This window comes from Bidens hawaiensis, unplaced genomic scaffold (assembly GCF_021521415.1).
Source record: "Bidens hawaiensis isolate Kalapana, Puna unplaced genomic scaffold, B.hawaiensis_p1.1 tig00041638_1, whole genome shotgun sequence".
NCBI classification, from domain to species: Eukaryota; Viridiplantae; Streptophyta; class Magnoliopsida; order Asterales; family Asteraceae; genus Bidens; species Bidens hawaiensis.
In genome coordinates this window covers 104,603-123,060 of record NW_027505724.1, presented here as the reverse complement: position 1 = coordinate 123,060, position 18,458 = coordinate 104,603, and the positions used below count along the sequence as shown (strand labels likewise).

Here is an 18,458-nt window from a genome sequence, read left to right as displayed (position 1 = left end):
CAGGCTAGGTCTGGAAAAAAAACCCTCACCCCTGAAGAGTGGTACCAACAAGAAAAACAACGATTGAAAGAGGAGTACCAGCGAAGGATAAGAAGAGATCAGGTTCAAGCCAGAACACTGACGTATGATTCGCCATCTCCATCACCATCTCCAGCATTCCGACGCACTCAAGATCTAGAGTTGGAAGACAACTCTAGATCAGCCGGTTGGTCGCTTGCAAAAAGCCGCGAAAAAAGTTACCACACTCAGCGTACTCTATCTCACAGAACCCCACGAGATACCCGTCAGAAGGAAATCTTTCAAGAAGAGGATTACGCGAGTGATGGCAGCTGGGACTATGGTAAGGAAACTTCTAGCCGCCCCAAGCCGTTGGCAAAACGCGCCGAATACTTCAGCGAAGCAGAAGAGGACTTCACCAAGCCATATCGTCCCGCGGCGTTCGCGGAAAAGTCGAAATTCATTCCGCAAATAGCCACTGCTCCTTTCCCAACGAACATCAAAATTCCTAGCAATTTGGGAAAATACAATGGGATGACTAATCCAAGCGATCATTTGTTGAACTTTACAGCAGTTGGCGGAGTAAGTGGATGGACGCTACCATGTTCGCATTGACACTAACAGGGGCAGCCAGAGAGTGGTTTGAGAAGCTACCTGACGGCCAAATCAAAAACTGGGATGACTAGGTAGCAAAATTTTCACAACTGTAAGACCCCGAATCCCGGGAATCCTACAGTTGATATTCATACAAAATGCTTATAAAAATACTTAAACTCGAAAACAAATCATTTCATTAAAATAACCAATTCAGAGTATAATTCAGCGGAAATCATAATTAATAAAACAAGTACCCAAAACCCGGGAATTACGCCCGAAACCAAGTTGAAATGTATTTGATAAAACTTTTAAAAAGAAATGTTTAATATTTAAATCTTCCATCCAAGTATGCCCTTCACTGTCCAAGTAGCTTCATGCACGTCCAAGCGGTAAGGCATCCTCCTCCTAACCTGAAACTCACACCAACATGCACACAAAGTCAGCTTGAGCTGAGTGAGTTCAAGTTTTAATAAATAATATCAATAATTAATAATCATAATAGTCATTCAAAGGATTTTAAAAATAAATGGGATACATCAGCTAGGCCATAATCATCAATAAATAATCATCCTCATATATATATATATATATATATAAACGTCTTTATATTCACATCCCTATATATATATATATATATATATAAACATCTTTATAATCACATCCCTATATATATATATATCAACATCTTTATAATCACATCCCTATATATATATATATATATATATATATATATAAACATCCAAGTAATAACATCAGGGTCGAGCACACGTACAACCCAACAACGTAACATCTCATCCAACGTATGCAACACAAGGTAGTCATATGCAAACATCCTTAGTTGATAACGACTAACTAACATCAGGGTCGAGCACACGTACAACCCAAACACGTAACATCTCATCCAACGTATGCAAACACAAAGTAGGCATACGTAACATCCGTAGTCGATAACGACTACTAACATCGCCAAATATTGGCCATACAATAATACATACGTACATACGATAATATCATTTAAAGGCCTACCCTATACAAGTAAGCCCATCCAAAATAATTTTAAACAATTCATCAAGTAAAATCGCTTAGGTGTGCATGCTAGCCCAAAATCTTAAAAGAGTAGAAAGGGGGCATCATGAACTCACCTGACACAAGACACGTATTCACCACGAGCTAGATAATCCCTAAGTAATCCCAAAACTCAAACACCTGTCGGTTTATATACAAACATTACAATCGACATCGAAAGGACTCGTTTATCATACGAGACGTTCTAACATTGTTTGAGTAACCTAAAGCCTTGACCTCATCAAACTCAATCATAACAGCCCCCGGGGCCTTACATTCACCAACACGACCCTTAGACACTCCCGGGAATAAAGAATTCCCAATTTACCCCTGGAAGCACTAGGTGACACTAACACGCGCGGTTAAGAGTCGTTTAGGCTGTAAACATCCAAATCAGCCCCGTGTGGACCCAATATGATAAAATCACATCCAACAAGTTACACGACGCTACACGAGTCAAATGGGTCGGTAACTCGCAAGTACAACACACCAACTATTCAATAAACCAATTGCGCGTTGTACCGACCCGTTTGAGTAACTGACAACCAATTCAGCCCCATAACTTATAAAAATGATTTTTCAACATACCGTACATCAAACCAAGTTCCCCCGAGTTGAATTGGTCGTTAATCACTTCAACCCTTGCGTTAAACGCATCAAACTACAATTCTAGTCAACCGAACACTAACAATCAAACTACAACTAGTTGACCAATCTAACGAACACCAATGAACATGATTTTTAAGTATGATATACTAAACATACCTAGGAGGATTTTGGTGCAAAAGCCTCAACCAAAACAGTCCCGAAAAGGTTAGAATTGACAGCCACCCGGTAAGCCTACAACACGCAAGTTAACGATTAATACGCGTGATATAACGATCAATTAAGGTGTAAAAGACTTGGGGAATCGTAGAACTAACCTTTAATTGATGTTTTATGCTCAAACCTTGGCTGGAAAGGAGAAAATCGTGGGGGGGGGGGGGGTCCTTCTTGCTGCCGATCGGAATAGGGGAGGGGGAATTAGGGTTTGTTTATGTTATAAACATTTTTCACATCTAGCCCCTCAAATTGTAAAGAATTAACATTTTGGTTGAAAAGTTAAATGTTTTAACGTACCGGGATGACGAGAAGGTTTCCGAGAAATGTTGGTTAAATCCCAAGAAATATACATACTTTTCAAGCTTCGAATCCTTGAACCGAAAATTAACGGGCGTTACAAGTCCACCCCCTTACAATGGGATTCGTCCCCGAATCCCGACGCGACAGGAAAAACTGCGGATAGAGTTTCCTCATCTCGTCTTCGGACTCCTAAGTAGCCTCGGAACCCCTGCGGTGCATCCACTGCACCTTCACCTGACTAACCACTTTATTTCTCAAACGTCTTTCCTGACGATCAAGAATAGCGATAGGCTCTTCAACGTAGTTCAGCTTACTATCAAGCTCAATATCATTAAGAGGCACATGGGCCTCCTCATCAGCTAAACATTTCCTCAAATGGAACATGTGGAAAGTAGGATGAATCCCCGCGAGCTCATCGGGTAATTCCAGTCTATACGCTACCTCACCAACATGGGACAATATACGGAACAGACCAATGAACCTCGGACTAAGCTTCCCCCTCTTACGAAAACGAATAATACCCTTCCAAGGAGAAACTTTCAACATAACCCGATCCCAGCCTCATACACAATAGGACTTCGCCTTTTATCCGCATAGGACTTTTGACGATCCTGAGCGGCCTTCATAAAAGCCTTAATCTTATCGAGCTTCTCTGTCGTAGCCTCAACCACCTCCAAACTACCAAACTGTTTCTGACCAATGGAACCCCAACAAACTGGAGTCCTACACCTCCTACCATACAACATCTCAAACGGTGGCATTCCAATCGTGGCGTGATAAATGTTATTATACAGAACTCGACTAACGGTAAGTGACGTTCCTAACTACCACCAAAATCGATAACACAAGCCCGCAACAGATCCTCAAGAGTCTGTATGGTCCTCTCGGACTGACCATCTGTCTGCGGGTGATAAGCGGTACTGATGAGAAGTTTGGTACCCATCTCCTCATGAAACTTCTTCCAAAACCTGGAGGTAAAACGCGTATCCCTATCCGAAACAATAGATACCGGCACCCCGTGCTTAGAAACAAATTCATGAATAAAAACATCGGCCAACTGCTCGGAATTAAAGTTTTCTCGGATCGGCCAGAAATGAGCGCTCTTGGTCAATCTATCAATGATTACCCAAATGGTGTCATAACTACCCCTAGGAGTACGAGGCAGTTTAGTCACAAAATCCATCGTAAGATGCTCCCACTCCCACTCAGGTATTTCCAAGGGTTGAAGTTTCTCGAAAGGCTTCTGGTGCTCGGCCTTAACTTGTAGACACGTCAAACACTTGCTCACGTACTTAGCCACCTCATACTTCATCGCAGGCCACCAATAATTTTTTTTTTCAGGTCTTGGTACATCTTGGTCACGCCCGGATGAATGAAATAGCGCGACTTGTGTGCCTCATCCAATATTTTACCCTGAATCCCCCATACCTGGGTACCTATAAACGCCCATCCTTATACTTCACCCCATCACCGACGTCTTCCAACAATTTTTCTTGACCCCAAATACGCTCCGACATAATCCATTCCACCTGTAAAGCTTCGTTCTTAACGTTGGCTATCTGCTTCAGAATATCGGGTTTAAGAATAAGCTGATAAGATTTCACATGAATAGGTTTTGGTCTCTCCTTCCGGCTCAACGCGTTGGCTACCACGTTAGCCTTACCGGGGTGGTACATAATCCCCAGATCATAATCCTTAATCAACTATAACCATTGACGCTGCCGCATATTCAGTTCCTTTTGTTCGAAGAAATACTTTAGGCTCTTATGGTCGGTATAGATGACACAAGGGACACCGTACAAATAATGCCTCCACAACTTAAGCGCAAACACAACCGCCGCCAGCTCCAAATCGTGAGTAGGATAGTTCGCCTCCTGAGGCTTTAACTGCCGTGAGGCATACGCGATGACTCTGCCTCGCTGCATCAGAACACACCCAAGCCCATGGTAAGAGGCGTCAGAATAAACAACTAGGTCGTCAGTGCCATCGGGTAACGCTAAAATCGGAGCATGCGTCAACCTGTTCTTTAATTCGAGAAAAGCCTCCTCCTGCTCGGTACCCCAAACGAACTTAACACTCTTCTTGGTCAACTTGGTCAATGATGAAGCAATTTTCGAAAAGTCGGGAACGAAGCGGCGGTAATACCCCGCCAAGCCTAGAAAACTACGAATTTCGGATGGAGACTATGGAGATTCCCATTCGTTTACGGCTTCCACCTTTGCAGGGTCAACCAAAATACCACTCGGTTTAATAACATGACCTATGAATTGAACCTCGCGTAACCAAAAAGAACACTTAGAAAATTTCGCATACAACTTGTTCTTTCGCAGAGATTCCAAAACTTCCGTGAGATGACCGGCGTGATAGGATTCGCTTTTGGAGTACACAAGAATGTCGTCGATGAACACAATAACCGAACGATCGAGCATCGGCCTACACACCCGGTTCATAAGATCCATGAACGCAGCTGGTGCGTTGGTCAAACCGAAAGACATCACGAGGAATTCATAATGCCCATAACGAGTGCAGAAGGCAGTCTTAGGGATATCTTCCTCACGAATTTTTAACTGATGATACCCGGACCTAAGGTCGATCTTCGAGAACCAACTAGCTCCTTGGAGCTGATCAAATAAGTCGTTGATCCTTGGGAGAGGGTACCGATTTTTAACAGTGAGTTTATTCAATTCACGGTAGTCAATGCACATCCGCATGCTACCGTCCTTCTTCTTAACGAGCAGGACCGGGGCACCCCAAGGTGAGATGCTCGGTCGAATGAAGCCCTTGTCGAGCAAGTCTTCCAATTGAGCCATAAGTTCTTTCATTTCATTCGGTGCTAGACGGTAAGGGGCTCGAGCAACGGGTTTGGCGCCCGGTACAAGGTCTATCTGGAACTCGACCTCGCGATCCGGCGGCACATCTGACAAATCATCTGGAAATACATCCGGGAAATCCCGAACAATAGGAACATCACAGACGGTAGTCGCCTCGATATTCACGTTTATAGCATACGCCGGATACGCCCCGCACCCCGGCTGCATCAACTTTCCCGCCATAAGCATGGATATGATATGTGGCGTCGCACCATTCCGATCACCGAAGACCGTAATTTGGGTCCCATCCGGGGCCCTTAGACGTACAATTTTCTGACCACAAACGATCTGAGCATCAACACTTGCGAGCCAATCCATCCCAAGCACCACATCGAAACAGCCAAGCGGCATCAAGTACAACCGCACCGGAAATCTATACCCAGATGATGTGCTAAAAGCAGTCTATAAAAACTTAACCTAACCTAGACACTCTAGTTTTAAATTTATAAATCCAGACTATCCTAATGCTAGACCACTAGACAGGCAAGTGTACCTATCAACTGTAGTAAAGCCTAATGAAGTCCGGATATCGAATCCAAAGGACACTAGCGGCACCTAAACTAGACTTTGACTAAAAACTTATATAATAGATTTAATTGATTTTTGTGTTTTTTATTTATTAACTATTAACTAAAGAATACTTAAACTAAAACTAACATCAACACTAATTATTTTTGGATTTTTATTTATTTTATTTTAAAACTACTAATTAATTAAACTAAATTAAACTAAATTAAACTTAAAAACTCTTAAGACTTAGACGAAAACAATAATGAGGCGTTACGTAGGCTTGAAATCCTATTTGTGAATCTTGGATGTTTATAGGCTATGGAAACTGTGATGGAACCGGGATCAAAAGATACGACGCCCTAGATATCCTAGTGGATCCCTGATCATTCTCTGGGTGTCACCTAAAAGGATTACCTAAGGGACGTATGACGCAAACCGGTTGGTTGGATTACCTCTCAGTCTTTCCAACAATATTAAAGTACTCTAATGACTAGATCACCTCTCAGTCTCACTAATCACAATACATCCGGGAGTGTAAGAGACGTAAGGAGTAACCTAAAGATGCTCAAAAAGACTTAGGATAGCAAAAATCAAAAGACAATAAGGGGAAATCCACTGTCGTGTAATCTATATACCCAAACCGCCTAATGAATAAGACAATCCCAACTATCTATTACCTCTCAGTCTCAAGATAGGTAGAACACTTAAAATCTCTAAACCCTCAAACAATAGTTCCTATGGATTATGACGACTATAAACCATAAACTAGTTTCGAACACACAGTAGGTAACCTAATATGCGTCTACACATGAAAGACTTTCACAAGATACATAAAAGTAAATTAATATTAAGCATGCATGTTCATCTTAAAAACATCAAAAAGTCGATTACAATAATATTAGTCCAACACCAATAACCCAATACCGACAAGCAAACCAAAAGTCAACAAATATTCATTCAAAACCTAGGTAACTAAAAAGGTTTTAACCAATAACCATGTTCAAGGGCATAAAATATATAAGTTCAATAAAAAAGTTTATAATAAAAAAAAATATTAACAAACCAAACAAAAAAAGCGTGAGACTGTCCCCGTTTTCTCGTTCACCAATCACCAATCACTTAGCGAAAATGATATTCAGGCTTGCGGCTCCTCTTTTCTCTCTCCAATCAAGCCAAACTCTCCATGGCTCCTCTGTTCACGAAAAATAATAATAATAATAATAATAATAATATATATCAGTGGCGGCTGGAATCTCTATCAATATATATGCTCTTAGACTTTTTTTTTCTTCCAACCGACAAATACCATAAAACTCTTGTGGGCCCTGCCTAACATGTGACAAAAAAAAATAACTTTATTATTATTATTATTGTTATTATATACGTAAACTAGTGTATTTTTTTCTTTTTTTATTTCTTTTGTTTAATATTATATAATATAATAGTTAATTATAATAAAAAGTAGTAATATATACATTATGGTCGACCCTTCATTCGTCAGTCTCAAGTTTAGTAAAAGTGTTCCATTTTAGATCATTGTCTCTTGAAACCATTAAACTCACACATGAAGCAAATAATAATAATAATCAATAAAAATTTGGCTCAAAAGCACTTAAAAGTATAGGGAATATTTATATAATAATATGCATAAATGAGACCACATCACCAGACAACTCGATGGAACAACCCTGAATAGCCCTAGACACGGAAACAAACTTTCCTACGGCAACCTCAACCTCAAACACATCGACTACGCACTCGGGTAATTTATTCAGGGAGGACCAGAAAGTGGTAGACACAAAACTTCTACTGGCACCCGAATCAAATAAAACCAATGCCTGTAATTCATCAAGTAAAAAGGTACCTGGGATAAAATTACGCTCCTACTTAGCTAAACAGTTACACATACATTCTTGAAGGAGCGAGGAATTTAAGCGGTCAAGTACCATGGAACCCAGAGTGACAGCATGCTACGCCTCAGCTAAACAATTACGCGCAAAGCGTTCGAGAGGATGGGAAATGAACATGAGCATTTAAGGAATGAGATGAACTTTAATGCTAACGACTCGAGAGTTAGCCATATCCTATCCCTACAAAGACGGAACCCTAACATAGTCAAACACAAGTAGTATTTAGAACATGGAAGGTAAAGGTAAACTGCTAATAACGTTAATCAAGTGTTATTAGTTGTTAACTTCACCGGCCCGTCCTAAGCACCCCCTGCCCCTAACCACATTAGCATTCTATCTAACACTTAAACAATTAATCATATACTGGAACTTTAAAATTCAAAGGAATGACTAAACAATTTAAAGTTACCTCTTGGCGTGCAGCTACTCGCGGTGGGCATACTAGTCTCTTCCCTTACTGTTCGAGTCCAAGCATTCGGGGATGCTCGGATCCCTCGAACCATGGCTCTAATACCAACTTGTAAGACCCCGAATCCCGGGAATCCTACAGTTGGTATTCATACAAAATGCTTAGAAAAATACTTAAACTCGAAAACAACTCATTCCATTATAATAACCAATTCAGAGTATAATTCAGTGGAAAAACATAATTAATAAACAAGTACCCAAAACCCGGGAATTATGCCCGAAACCAAGTTGAAATGTATTTGATAAAACTTTTAAAAAGAAATGTTTAATATTTAAATCTTCCATCCAAGTATGCCCTTCACCGTCCAAGTAGCTTCATGCACGTCCAAGCGGTAAGGCTTCCTCCTCCTAACCTGAAACTCACACTAACATGCACACAAAGTCAGCTTGAGCTGAGTGAGTTCAAGTTTTAATAAATAATATCAATAATTAATAATCATAATGGTCATTCAAAGGATTTTAAAAATAAATGGGATACATCAGCTAGGCCATAATCATCAATAAATAATCATCCTCATATATATATATATATATATATATATATATATATATAAACGTCTTTATATTCATATCCCTATATATATATAAACATCTTTATAATCACATCCCTATATATATATATATAAACATCCAAGTAATAAAGAATTCCCAATTTACCCCCGGAAGCACTAGGTGACACTAACACGCGCGTTTAAGAGTCGTTTAGGCCGTAAACATCCAAATCAGCCCTGTGTGGACCCAATTTGATAAAATCACAGCCAACAAGTCCACACGACGCTACACGAGTCAAATGGGTCGGTAACTCGCAAGTACAACGCACCAACTATTCAATAAACGCAATTGCGCGTTGTGCCGACCCGTTTGAGTAACTGACAACCAATTCAGCCCCATAAGTTATAAAAATGATTTTTCAACATCCCGTACATCAAACCAAGTTCCCCCGATCTGAATTGGTTGTTAATCACTTCAACCCTCGTGTTAAACACATCAAACTACAATTCTAGTCAACCGAACACTAACAATCAAACTACAACTAGTTGACCAATCTAACGAACACCAATGAACATGATTTTTAAGTATGATATACTAGACATACCTAGGAGGATTTTGGTGCAAAAGCGTCAACCAAAACAGTCCCAAGAAGGTTAGAATTGACAACCACCCGGTAAGCCTACAATACGCAATTTAACGATCAATACGCGTGATATAACGATCAATTAAGGTGTAAAAGACTTGGGAATCGTAGAACTAACCTTTAATTGATGTTTTATGCTCAAACCTTGGCTGGAAAGGAGAAAATCGCAGGGGGGGGGTCCTTATTGCTGCCGATCGGAATAGGGGAGGGGGGAATTAGGGTTTGTTTATGTTATAAACATTTTTAACATCTAGCCCCTCAAATTATAAAGAATTAACATTTTGGTTGAAAAGTTAAATGTTTTAACGTACTGGGATGACGAGAAGGTTTCCGAGAAATGTCGGTTAAATCCCGAGAAATATACATACTTTACAAGCTTCAAATCCTTGAACCGAAAATTAACGGGCGTTACAACAACATTTCAGTCAGAAGCGTAAGCACACTCGGGACCCTTCGGAGATCCTGATTGTTGTATGCCGAGACAATGAATCACAGGAAAGCTTTATCACCAGATTCAACAATGAAAGCTTGAATATTGATGGAATCAGTGAAGACATGTTAAGAGGAGCGTTCCGAGTAAACGCAAAGAGCCCAGAGAGGGTCAGATATTTGACAGGCCGGGATGGCATGCCCCAGACTTGGGACGGGATTATGTCCGCGGCCAAGGTCTTCGCAGCCACAGAAAAATTGTTTGGGTGGGAGGCACCCAAACAACACTCAAAATCTGAACCGCGGAACGCTCAGCCAAAGAGGGAAGAGAGGGGTTCAATCTGGTCAAGGATTCAACCCCCGGAGAGCTCTTCCAAACAGTTCGATGCCAGATCACTGATCGGGCAGAAACAAAAAGACAGAACAGCAGGCAAGTCCTATCGACAACACTGGACAGCCTTGAAGAAAACTCCGCCCGAAATCTTAACAACAGAGAATATCGAATTTAGGAAGCCTCAACCGCTGAACAAGCGGGTAAACCTGAATCCGAACAAACACTGCATGTTTCACGAAGATATCGGACATGACACAAACGAGTGTATAAACTTGAAGAATGAAATCGAGTCCGTCATAAAGTCTGGAAAACTTGATCTGCTCAAAAACGTGCGACAGGGTCCACGGAAGAATGCAACTCCCGCAGACAAAGGTCCCCCATGAAAGCCGATCAAATATTTGAACGTGCACATGATCCAAGGGGGACCCACTCGGAAGTGTAAGCGGATGGAGGCGGATGAAGATGATTGGAAAAGCGAGCCTGTAATTTTTTCAAGAATGAAGGGAGGCCCATGCATGAAGCAGCCTCTAATCGTCACAGCCCTGTTCGGCCATTATCGGTCGCAGTATGTCTTCTTCGACATAGGAAGCACATCCGACATAATGTACGAACAATGTTTCGAGTAGTAGGACGATGAAGATAAAGCAAAACTGAAGCCTGTGCATGCCCCAGTCTCCGGGTTTGGGTATGAAGTTATGCACCCCAAGGGGGTCATAACGTTTCCAGTAACGCTAAGTGACGGAATTCATACGAGGACAGAGGATGTCGAGTTCCTCGTCTTACCCGCGAGATCCAAACACGACATAATCTTAGGGCGGGAAGCAATCGATGACTTCAACGCCAACCCGTCCACGGCACAGGGCGCGGTGGGAGTGCCCACGCGAATAGGAATAGCCATTATCCAGGTCAACAAACATTGTTATGCAATAGAAGATTCGAAGCTCGCAAAGGTCCCTAAGAAGACATTGCGAACAGATCCCGAAAAATGTGTCATCAACCCGGAATCCCCAGAGCAAACTGTCATCATCGGGGCAACCATTTCGGAAACTGTAAGGGTTTTCCTGAAGCAGTTACTGGTTAAAAGTGTTGACATCTTCGCGTGGAAGCCATCAGACACGACAGGCTTTCCGCGAGAAGTGTCCGAACACCGCTCAAGGGTCAACCCAGCCTACACACCGATTGTTCAAAAGAAGAGGAAGATGGGTCCCGAACAAACAAAGGCCATGAATGAACAGGTACAGGATTTGCTACACGCAGGAATCATCCGCGAAATTCAGTACAAACCTGGGTTGCGAACCCCGTGATGGTTCCTAAGAGTAAAGGTTCATGGCGAATGTGTATCGACTTCAAGGACTTGAACAAAGCGTGTCCAAAAGATTGTTACCCACTTCCAGAAATCGACCTCCAAGTCGACGCGGTCGCGCCTTTCAAATTCAAATGTTTTCTAGACGCTTACAAAGGGTACCACCAGATATGGATGGCAGCCCGCGATAAAGATAAAACTGCTTTCCGTACTGACCCAAGGCACATTTTGTTACCAAATGATGCCATTCGGTCTGAAAAACGCGGGCGCCACGTATCAGCGTTTAATGGACAACACCTTTCGAGACCAGATAGGAAAGAATTTGGAAGTATATATGGATGACATGGTCATCAAAAGTATAGAAGAAGACCAGATGCTCCAAGATATCGAAGACGTTTTCTCCACCTTGAGAAAAATAAACATGAAGCTTAATCCTTCGAAATGCTCCTTTAGCATGGAAGAGGGTAAATTTCTTGGAGTAATCGTAGCCGAAGAAGGATTCAAAGCAAATCCAGAAAAGGTACAAGCTATTGCTTGGATGCCCTCCCCATCCTCGTTAAAAGAAGTCCAGACATTGAACGGAAGGTTGGTTGCCATGAATAGGTTCCTTGCAAACCACGCAGCCAAATCCTATCCCTTCGTGTCCACACTGGAATTGCCTGAAGAAGGCACATTTCAAATGGACACCAGAAGCAGAACAAGCCTTCCTTGAAGTAAAAAAGTATCTCATCGAACTCCCAACACTAACTGCACCTCAGAAAGGAGAGGCTCTCACGTTGTCTCTATCCGCATCCGACATCGCGATAGGGGTAGTTCTCCTAACAGATAGGAGGGCAGTACAGACGCCGATATACTATGCAGCAGAACCTTGGCGGACGCCGAAACCAGATATTCGATGTTGGAAAAACTGGTCCTCGCATTGGTATATGCGGCAAGAAGGTTGAAGAGGTACTTCCAAGGTCACCCGATACATGTGTTAACTGATTATAAGTTGAAGAATGTGCTGGCCAAACCTGAGCTATCCGGGAGATTGGCCAAATGGCCGATCGAATTGGGTGAACACTCAATTGAATATAAACCCAGGCCCGCGATTAAAGGCCAGGTTTTGGCAGATTTTGTTACAGAAGTACCAACGGAAAAAGTCAAGGAATGTTTGTTCGAACAACAGCCCCCTACCCTTCTTGATGAAAGTCAACAATGGACTTTGTTCACTGACGGAGCTTCAAGCGGAGAAGGATTGGGCGCGAGCATAAAACTGATCAACCCAGACGGTCAAGAGTTCACTTATGCCATCAAACTTAACTTCAAAAGTACAAACAACGAAGCTGAATACAAGGCATTCTTGGCCGGGTTGCGGATTGCGAAAAAGCTTGGCGTCAAATTTTTGGAAGCTCGGGTCGATTCCATGCTCATTGCAGGACAGGTCTCAAGGACTTACGAGGCTAAAAACGACGTTATGGCCTCCTATCTGTCCCAAGCTAAAGACCTCATGCAACAGTTCACTACATGCAAAGTGGTCCACATCAAGAGAAGCGAGAATCGACCCGGCGGATGCTTTAAGCAAGTTAGCATCCACCAGTTTTGAGCATATGGGCAGAGATGTGAGGATCAAGATCTTGGATAGCCCATCTGTACCTCAACATCAAGTAATGGTCATCCAGACTAACACAGTCTCGTGGATGACGCCCCTGATCGAGTACTTGTCCTCTGGCACCCTACCAGATGACAAAGTAGAAGCGAGAAAGGTCGGCCACAAGGCGTCATGCTATCAACTTCACGACGACATTCTCTTACGCAAGTTCTTCCTTGGTCCGCTGCTCAGGTGTGTAGATGCTGACGATGCCAACTACATAATCGGAGATATCCACGAAGGCATCTGCGGGCTGCACGCAGGACCAAGGATGGTGGTAGCAAAAATAATGAACGCAGGATATTATTGGCCAGGCATGCACATGGACGCCCTCAAAGAAATCCAGAAATGTGACGCTTGCCAAAGACATGCACCCCGGACGCTGCGACCATAGAATAACCTAGTCCCAGTCACTACGGGATGGCCTTTCCAAAAGTGGGACATAGACATCATGGGACCATTCCTCGAGGCACCCGGGTGAGTGAAGTTCTTGTTATTCGCCATAGACTACTTCACAAAGTGGGTGGAGGCCAAACCATTGGCCCATATAACGGCAGCAAACGTGAAGAAATTCCTTTGGGAATATATTATCTATTGTTTCGGCCTCCCTCAGACACTAGTCAGCGATAACGGTACTCAGTTCGCAGACAGCAGCCTCCAGGAATGGTTATCTGAGTTACAAATAAAACAAGTGTTCACATCGGTTGCCCATCCGCAAGCCAATGGACAAGTTGAACGAGCCAATCGAAGTATTAAAGAAGGCATTAAGGCCAGGTTGGGAACCAAACGGATAGGGTGGGTCGACGATTTGCCCCATGTGTTATGGGCACATCGCACCAGTTGAAAGACCAGCAACTCGGAGACGCCATTCAGCTTAACTTATGGCACGGAAGCAATGATCCCGGCCGAGATTGGACTCCCATCTGCAAGAATCCTGATGATGGAAGACAATGAAAAAGAATTCTGAATGAACCTGGACCTTCTAGAGGAAAGACGTGAGTTGGCAGCCATAAGAGAAAGCAAATACAAGAGCCAACTCCAGAAATATTATGATGCGCGGGTGAAAATCTGCGAATTCCACAAAGGGGATTATGTCTTCCGGAACAATGAGGTGTCAAATGCTGAAGCGCCAGGAAAGCTAGCTCCCACATGGGAAGGCCCTTACGAAGTGAATGAAATTCTGGGAAAGGGTGCTTACAAGTTTAAAAAGTTAGATGGCACCCTCGTTCCCAGAACCTGGAATGTCGCACAATTACGAAGATGTTATATTTAATTTATGTAATTTTCTTTTTCTTCCGGGCCTGCGTGCCTCTTTATTGGCTTGCGCGCCCTCAATTTTGGTCTGCATACCAAGTTTCTGTTTAATATCATGAAAGTAACAATATGCGAGCATGATTAACGCATAGCGATCAAATCTTAAAATTGTTAGCATATTAGTCCCTGGACGGATAGGCCTGCGCGCCAATATCTATCCTAATCCTATATTGTGGATACATAACGGATTTAGCTCACACACATTTATTTTGTAACCATACAAGACAAAATGTAAAATCCACGTTATATATACAACCAAAAAACGGATTACAGGAACAAAACTATACAAGGAAATTATTCTTCTTCCTGAAGAAAGTTGCGGAGTTGATGAACACCATCCGCAGCTCCGCGAAACTTTGGATAGCATCCTGGATGGGAAAATGCAAGTTGTTGAAAGAATTCATCCATGCATCATATTTCCCATCCACATCTACTCCATGAAGGTCATAGTCCTCCACAGCAAGACCCTCCCGAACAAAGGCTACCCCCTCCTGGAAACCTGCCTTACGCCCTGAGTCTCTAGATGCACAAAGAAGATCAGCAGTGTAGTCTCCTAGGGCATCCCCTTTATGGATATGGGAGATAACCTACGAAAGTCATTCAAATATCAGCAAACATGTTCACAAGCTCTAAAAGAAACAGGGAAGCCCATACCTTGGGAAGACCTTCCTTCAGCAGCCAGGCTCGGTCAGAGGAAGCTTCATTAGCACTTACCTTCAAGGCGCCCTGTTCACCAATAAACTTGGTATTTTCCCGGATCAGATCTTCAATCAGTTAATCCTTTTCAGCAGCGGTGGCACGAAGAGTGCTGAGAGTTTCCTCCTGAGCAGCAAGGCGAGCTTCAAGAGCTTGCCTTGTTTCCCCCGCCTGAGCAAGTTCAGCCTCGCGGGAACGAGCGAGAGAGCGCGCGACTTCAATTGAAGCGTTTTGTCGCCGACACGCCTCTTCCCAATCTGTGGCAGCAGTGGCTTGATGCTGCCTTTCCTACTCAAGAGCCTGTTCAGAATCTCTCAGCTTCCACCGTTGGGTGTTAGCCTTGATGCGATATTTTTCTTTCTCAACGTGGAGCTCGTCGAGGAGGTTATCCTGCAACCCCCAGTTCTCACCCATAAACATCCAGTCCCGATACATCTCTTGGGTTGTGGAAACCAAGTTGGCCAGGTGATATATGTACGAATTCCCAAGAGATATTCGAGGCCGGTTGCGCTGATACTCGCGTTCCGGAGGAGGCACGCGTGGAAGGAGTTAGATTCCATTCATGGACATGCCGGGCAACTCCGCCTTGCAAAGTACGACCCATCTCCCCCCCTCTGATTGGTGAGGGGGCGGAGGAGGCACTGAGACCTGCTTGGAGGGTCCTTCAGTTTCATGAACTAGAGGAAAAGATGGTGATTCCGGCACTGAAAACTTCCCGGCACCAGAGGAAGTCGACCCTTCCTTAGATTTCCCCTTATCAACAGTAGATAACCTGCTGGGATCACTCTGGGAAGTAGGAGAATCCTAGAGGATAATATTAGCTGCATGAAAGCAAATCACCGAGTCAGTAGCTAAACAGTCAATACACACAATCACCGGAAATGTACCTGGAATATTTTGTGTGAGAACCGCAACACGATCACAAAGGCGAGTTCTCTTCACAGCCGGAGAAGATGGAGGGGGAGAAGGATCCATACCCTGCCTTCCACCAGCAACCACTAGAGGGACGTTGCAGGAAGAAGTCTCCTTCCTCTTTCGACCAAAGGCTGCAGAAAGATCACATATTAGCAGTCTGATCATAAAGGCGAATGTGTAGAACGCATTACTGTCGCGAACAAGCCCTCAGAAACCATGGGTTCCCTGCTGATGTGTTGAGGAAACAAAAAACTATCCTTGGTCTTGTCAAGTGGGGAGGTCTTTCTTGTCGCGGGCAGCAAGGTGCATAACCCTAGGCACACCCACAACAAGAATGGACAACAAAAGACCTTCAGCTCGCAACAAATAAAAGATAGAAACAGCGATTAACCTGAAAAATTGTAGGTTCCCAGTCGGATCAACACAAGATTATCTCGTAACACGAGGGTGCGGAATCCCCTACGTATATGATACGAGTGTTTAGACAAGAGACACGTAAAGGAACACGTAACATGTAAGACAAAGGTTACTTTTCTATTAGAGGTGAAAACCCCGGGACACCAAAACCTGCTACCACTTACAAAACGAACAACCCCAAAACCCTTTTTCTATTTTAACTGACGGCGAAAGTTAGGTTATTATACTACGACAACTTCGCCTAACACCTTAGGCGAAGTTGTCCCTAACTTCGCCAGAAGCTAAATTCGCCAAAACCAAAAACAAAACTAACTAGTTTATCGCGACAAACCAAACATCGTAATGATTACAGACACGATAAACTTGAGACAAATGAACTATTGCCACAATGCATCAACAGACTCCCCCTTGGCAGTAGCTTCATTTCTCTTACATCTTCGTCTCGTCATGTAATCCAAAAAGCCGTACCTTCCATCTTCAAGCATGTACACCTTGTCTCACACAAACTGAGACGACCCTTTGATATTTCTTCGCTTCATCTTTCCAAGCAGGAATATAAAAAATCTTCTTTTCGTTGAGTACCTGCAAATCAGCTTGAGACAAATTAACCAAGTGCATAGGATCATACACCCGTAAGATCTCCTGTTTATCTTGATCTTCCATCACGGCTTCAGCAGTTTGGCAATCAACATACCACCATTTAAGATCTTTTAACACATCTTGAGGCATAGTCTTCATTGGAACTTCTTTCATACAACGAATCGGTTTGTACTTCATCACCATCCAGGGCTTGCCATCAGCCCGCATTCCTCGATCTGTATCTTCCACCAACTTCCCCTTTTGAGGCTACAACAACTCAAACTTTTTCTCCTTAACAACTTCACTCCACACTATTTTACCAACCCAACTAGCAAAGTTGTCCCCACTCCTACTAATCAACCTTAAACGAGCCAAGTCCTTCACCTCACACTCAGGTAACGTATTGAATGATCTCAACTTCTTAGCAAAATACTGAATCCCATCATATCTTTTCACTACAAATACTTTTAGTTGATCATCATAAAACCAACATATAATACCTTTTTTCGATTCAGCATACCCTTTAATATTATAACTCTTTTTGAACATCGTTGGTACCACTGGCTTCTTTGTTTTGTTAAACAATGAGCATATTCTTCTTTCCACCATGGCTGTTCCTCCCACTCAAAATCACCCGACACATTATCATTTTGACCCACACATTCTTGACTTGGGATGTCATGTTCAATACTATCATCAGGTATCTCACCTTCCTCTAGGCCACTGTCAATCTCAATCTGTTCACCAAGCTTTTCAATCTCATTAAGAGGCAACACATCTTCATCTATATCTTCCTCATCATCCACCACAACAGTTTCACCACTTGTACTGCCAGATGGATCAGTAGCTTCATCATCCACCACAACCGTCTCACCACTTGCACTGCCAGATGGACCAGTAGACTCCCCCTGAGATGTGGAAGCTCCAAGAGTTTGTTCAGTTCTTGGCAGCTCACCACCTGCTTCTTTCGAAGCATTGGGATCATCATCTCTGTCCTCTCTCCTCTTGGTTCCCAACTCATTATGTGGAAGCTCCAAGAGTTTGTTCAGTTCTTGGCAGCTCACCACCTGCTTCTTTCGAAGCATTGGGATCATCATCTCTGTCCTCTCTCCTCTTGGTTCTCAACTCATCCCCTTTGCAACTGGTCTCCCCCCTGAGATGCTAAGA

At 43.0% G+C, this 18,458-nt stretch overlaps 2 protein-coding genes across 2 annotated transcripts; both read left to right on the top strand.

Moving 5' to 3' along the window:
* Positions 1-12,635: 12,635 nt before the first annotated feature.
* On the top strand, positions 12,636-13,325 carry LOC143614987 (uncharacterized). The gene has a single exon (XM_077088257.1). The coding sequence runs from the start codon at positions 12,636-12,638 to the stop codon at positions 13,323-13,325; it is 690 nt and encodes a 229-aa protein (XP_076944372.1).
* A 4-nt stretch (positions 13,326-13,329) lies between these two features.
* Positions 13,330-13,764, top strand: LOC143614986 (uncharacterized). Its single transcript, XM_077088256.1, has one exon. It carries the CDS (start codon positions 13,330-13,332, stop codon positions 13,762-13,764), a length of 435 nt encoding a protein of 144 aa, XP_076944371.1.
* The last annotated feature ends 4,694 nt before the right edge of the window (positions 13,765-18,458 follow it).

Bases quoted from the DNA above. Each gene is read 5' to 3' on its own strand.
- LOC143614987 (XM_077088257.1), top strand. From the start codon at position 12,636: ATGTTGGAAAAACTGGTCCTCGCATTGGTATATGCGGCAAGAAGGTTG.
- LOC143614986 (XM_077088256.1), top strand. From the start codon at position 13,330: ATGGGCAGAGATGTGAGGATCAAGATCTTGGATAGCCCATCTGTACCT.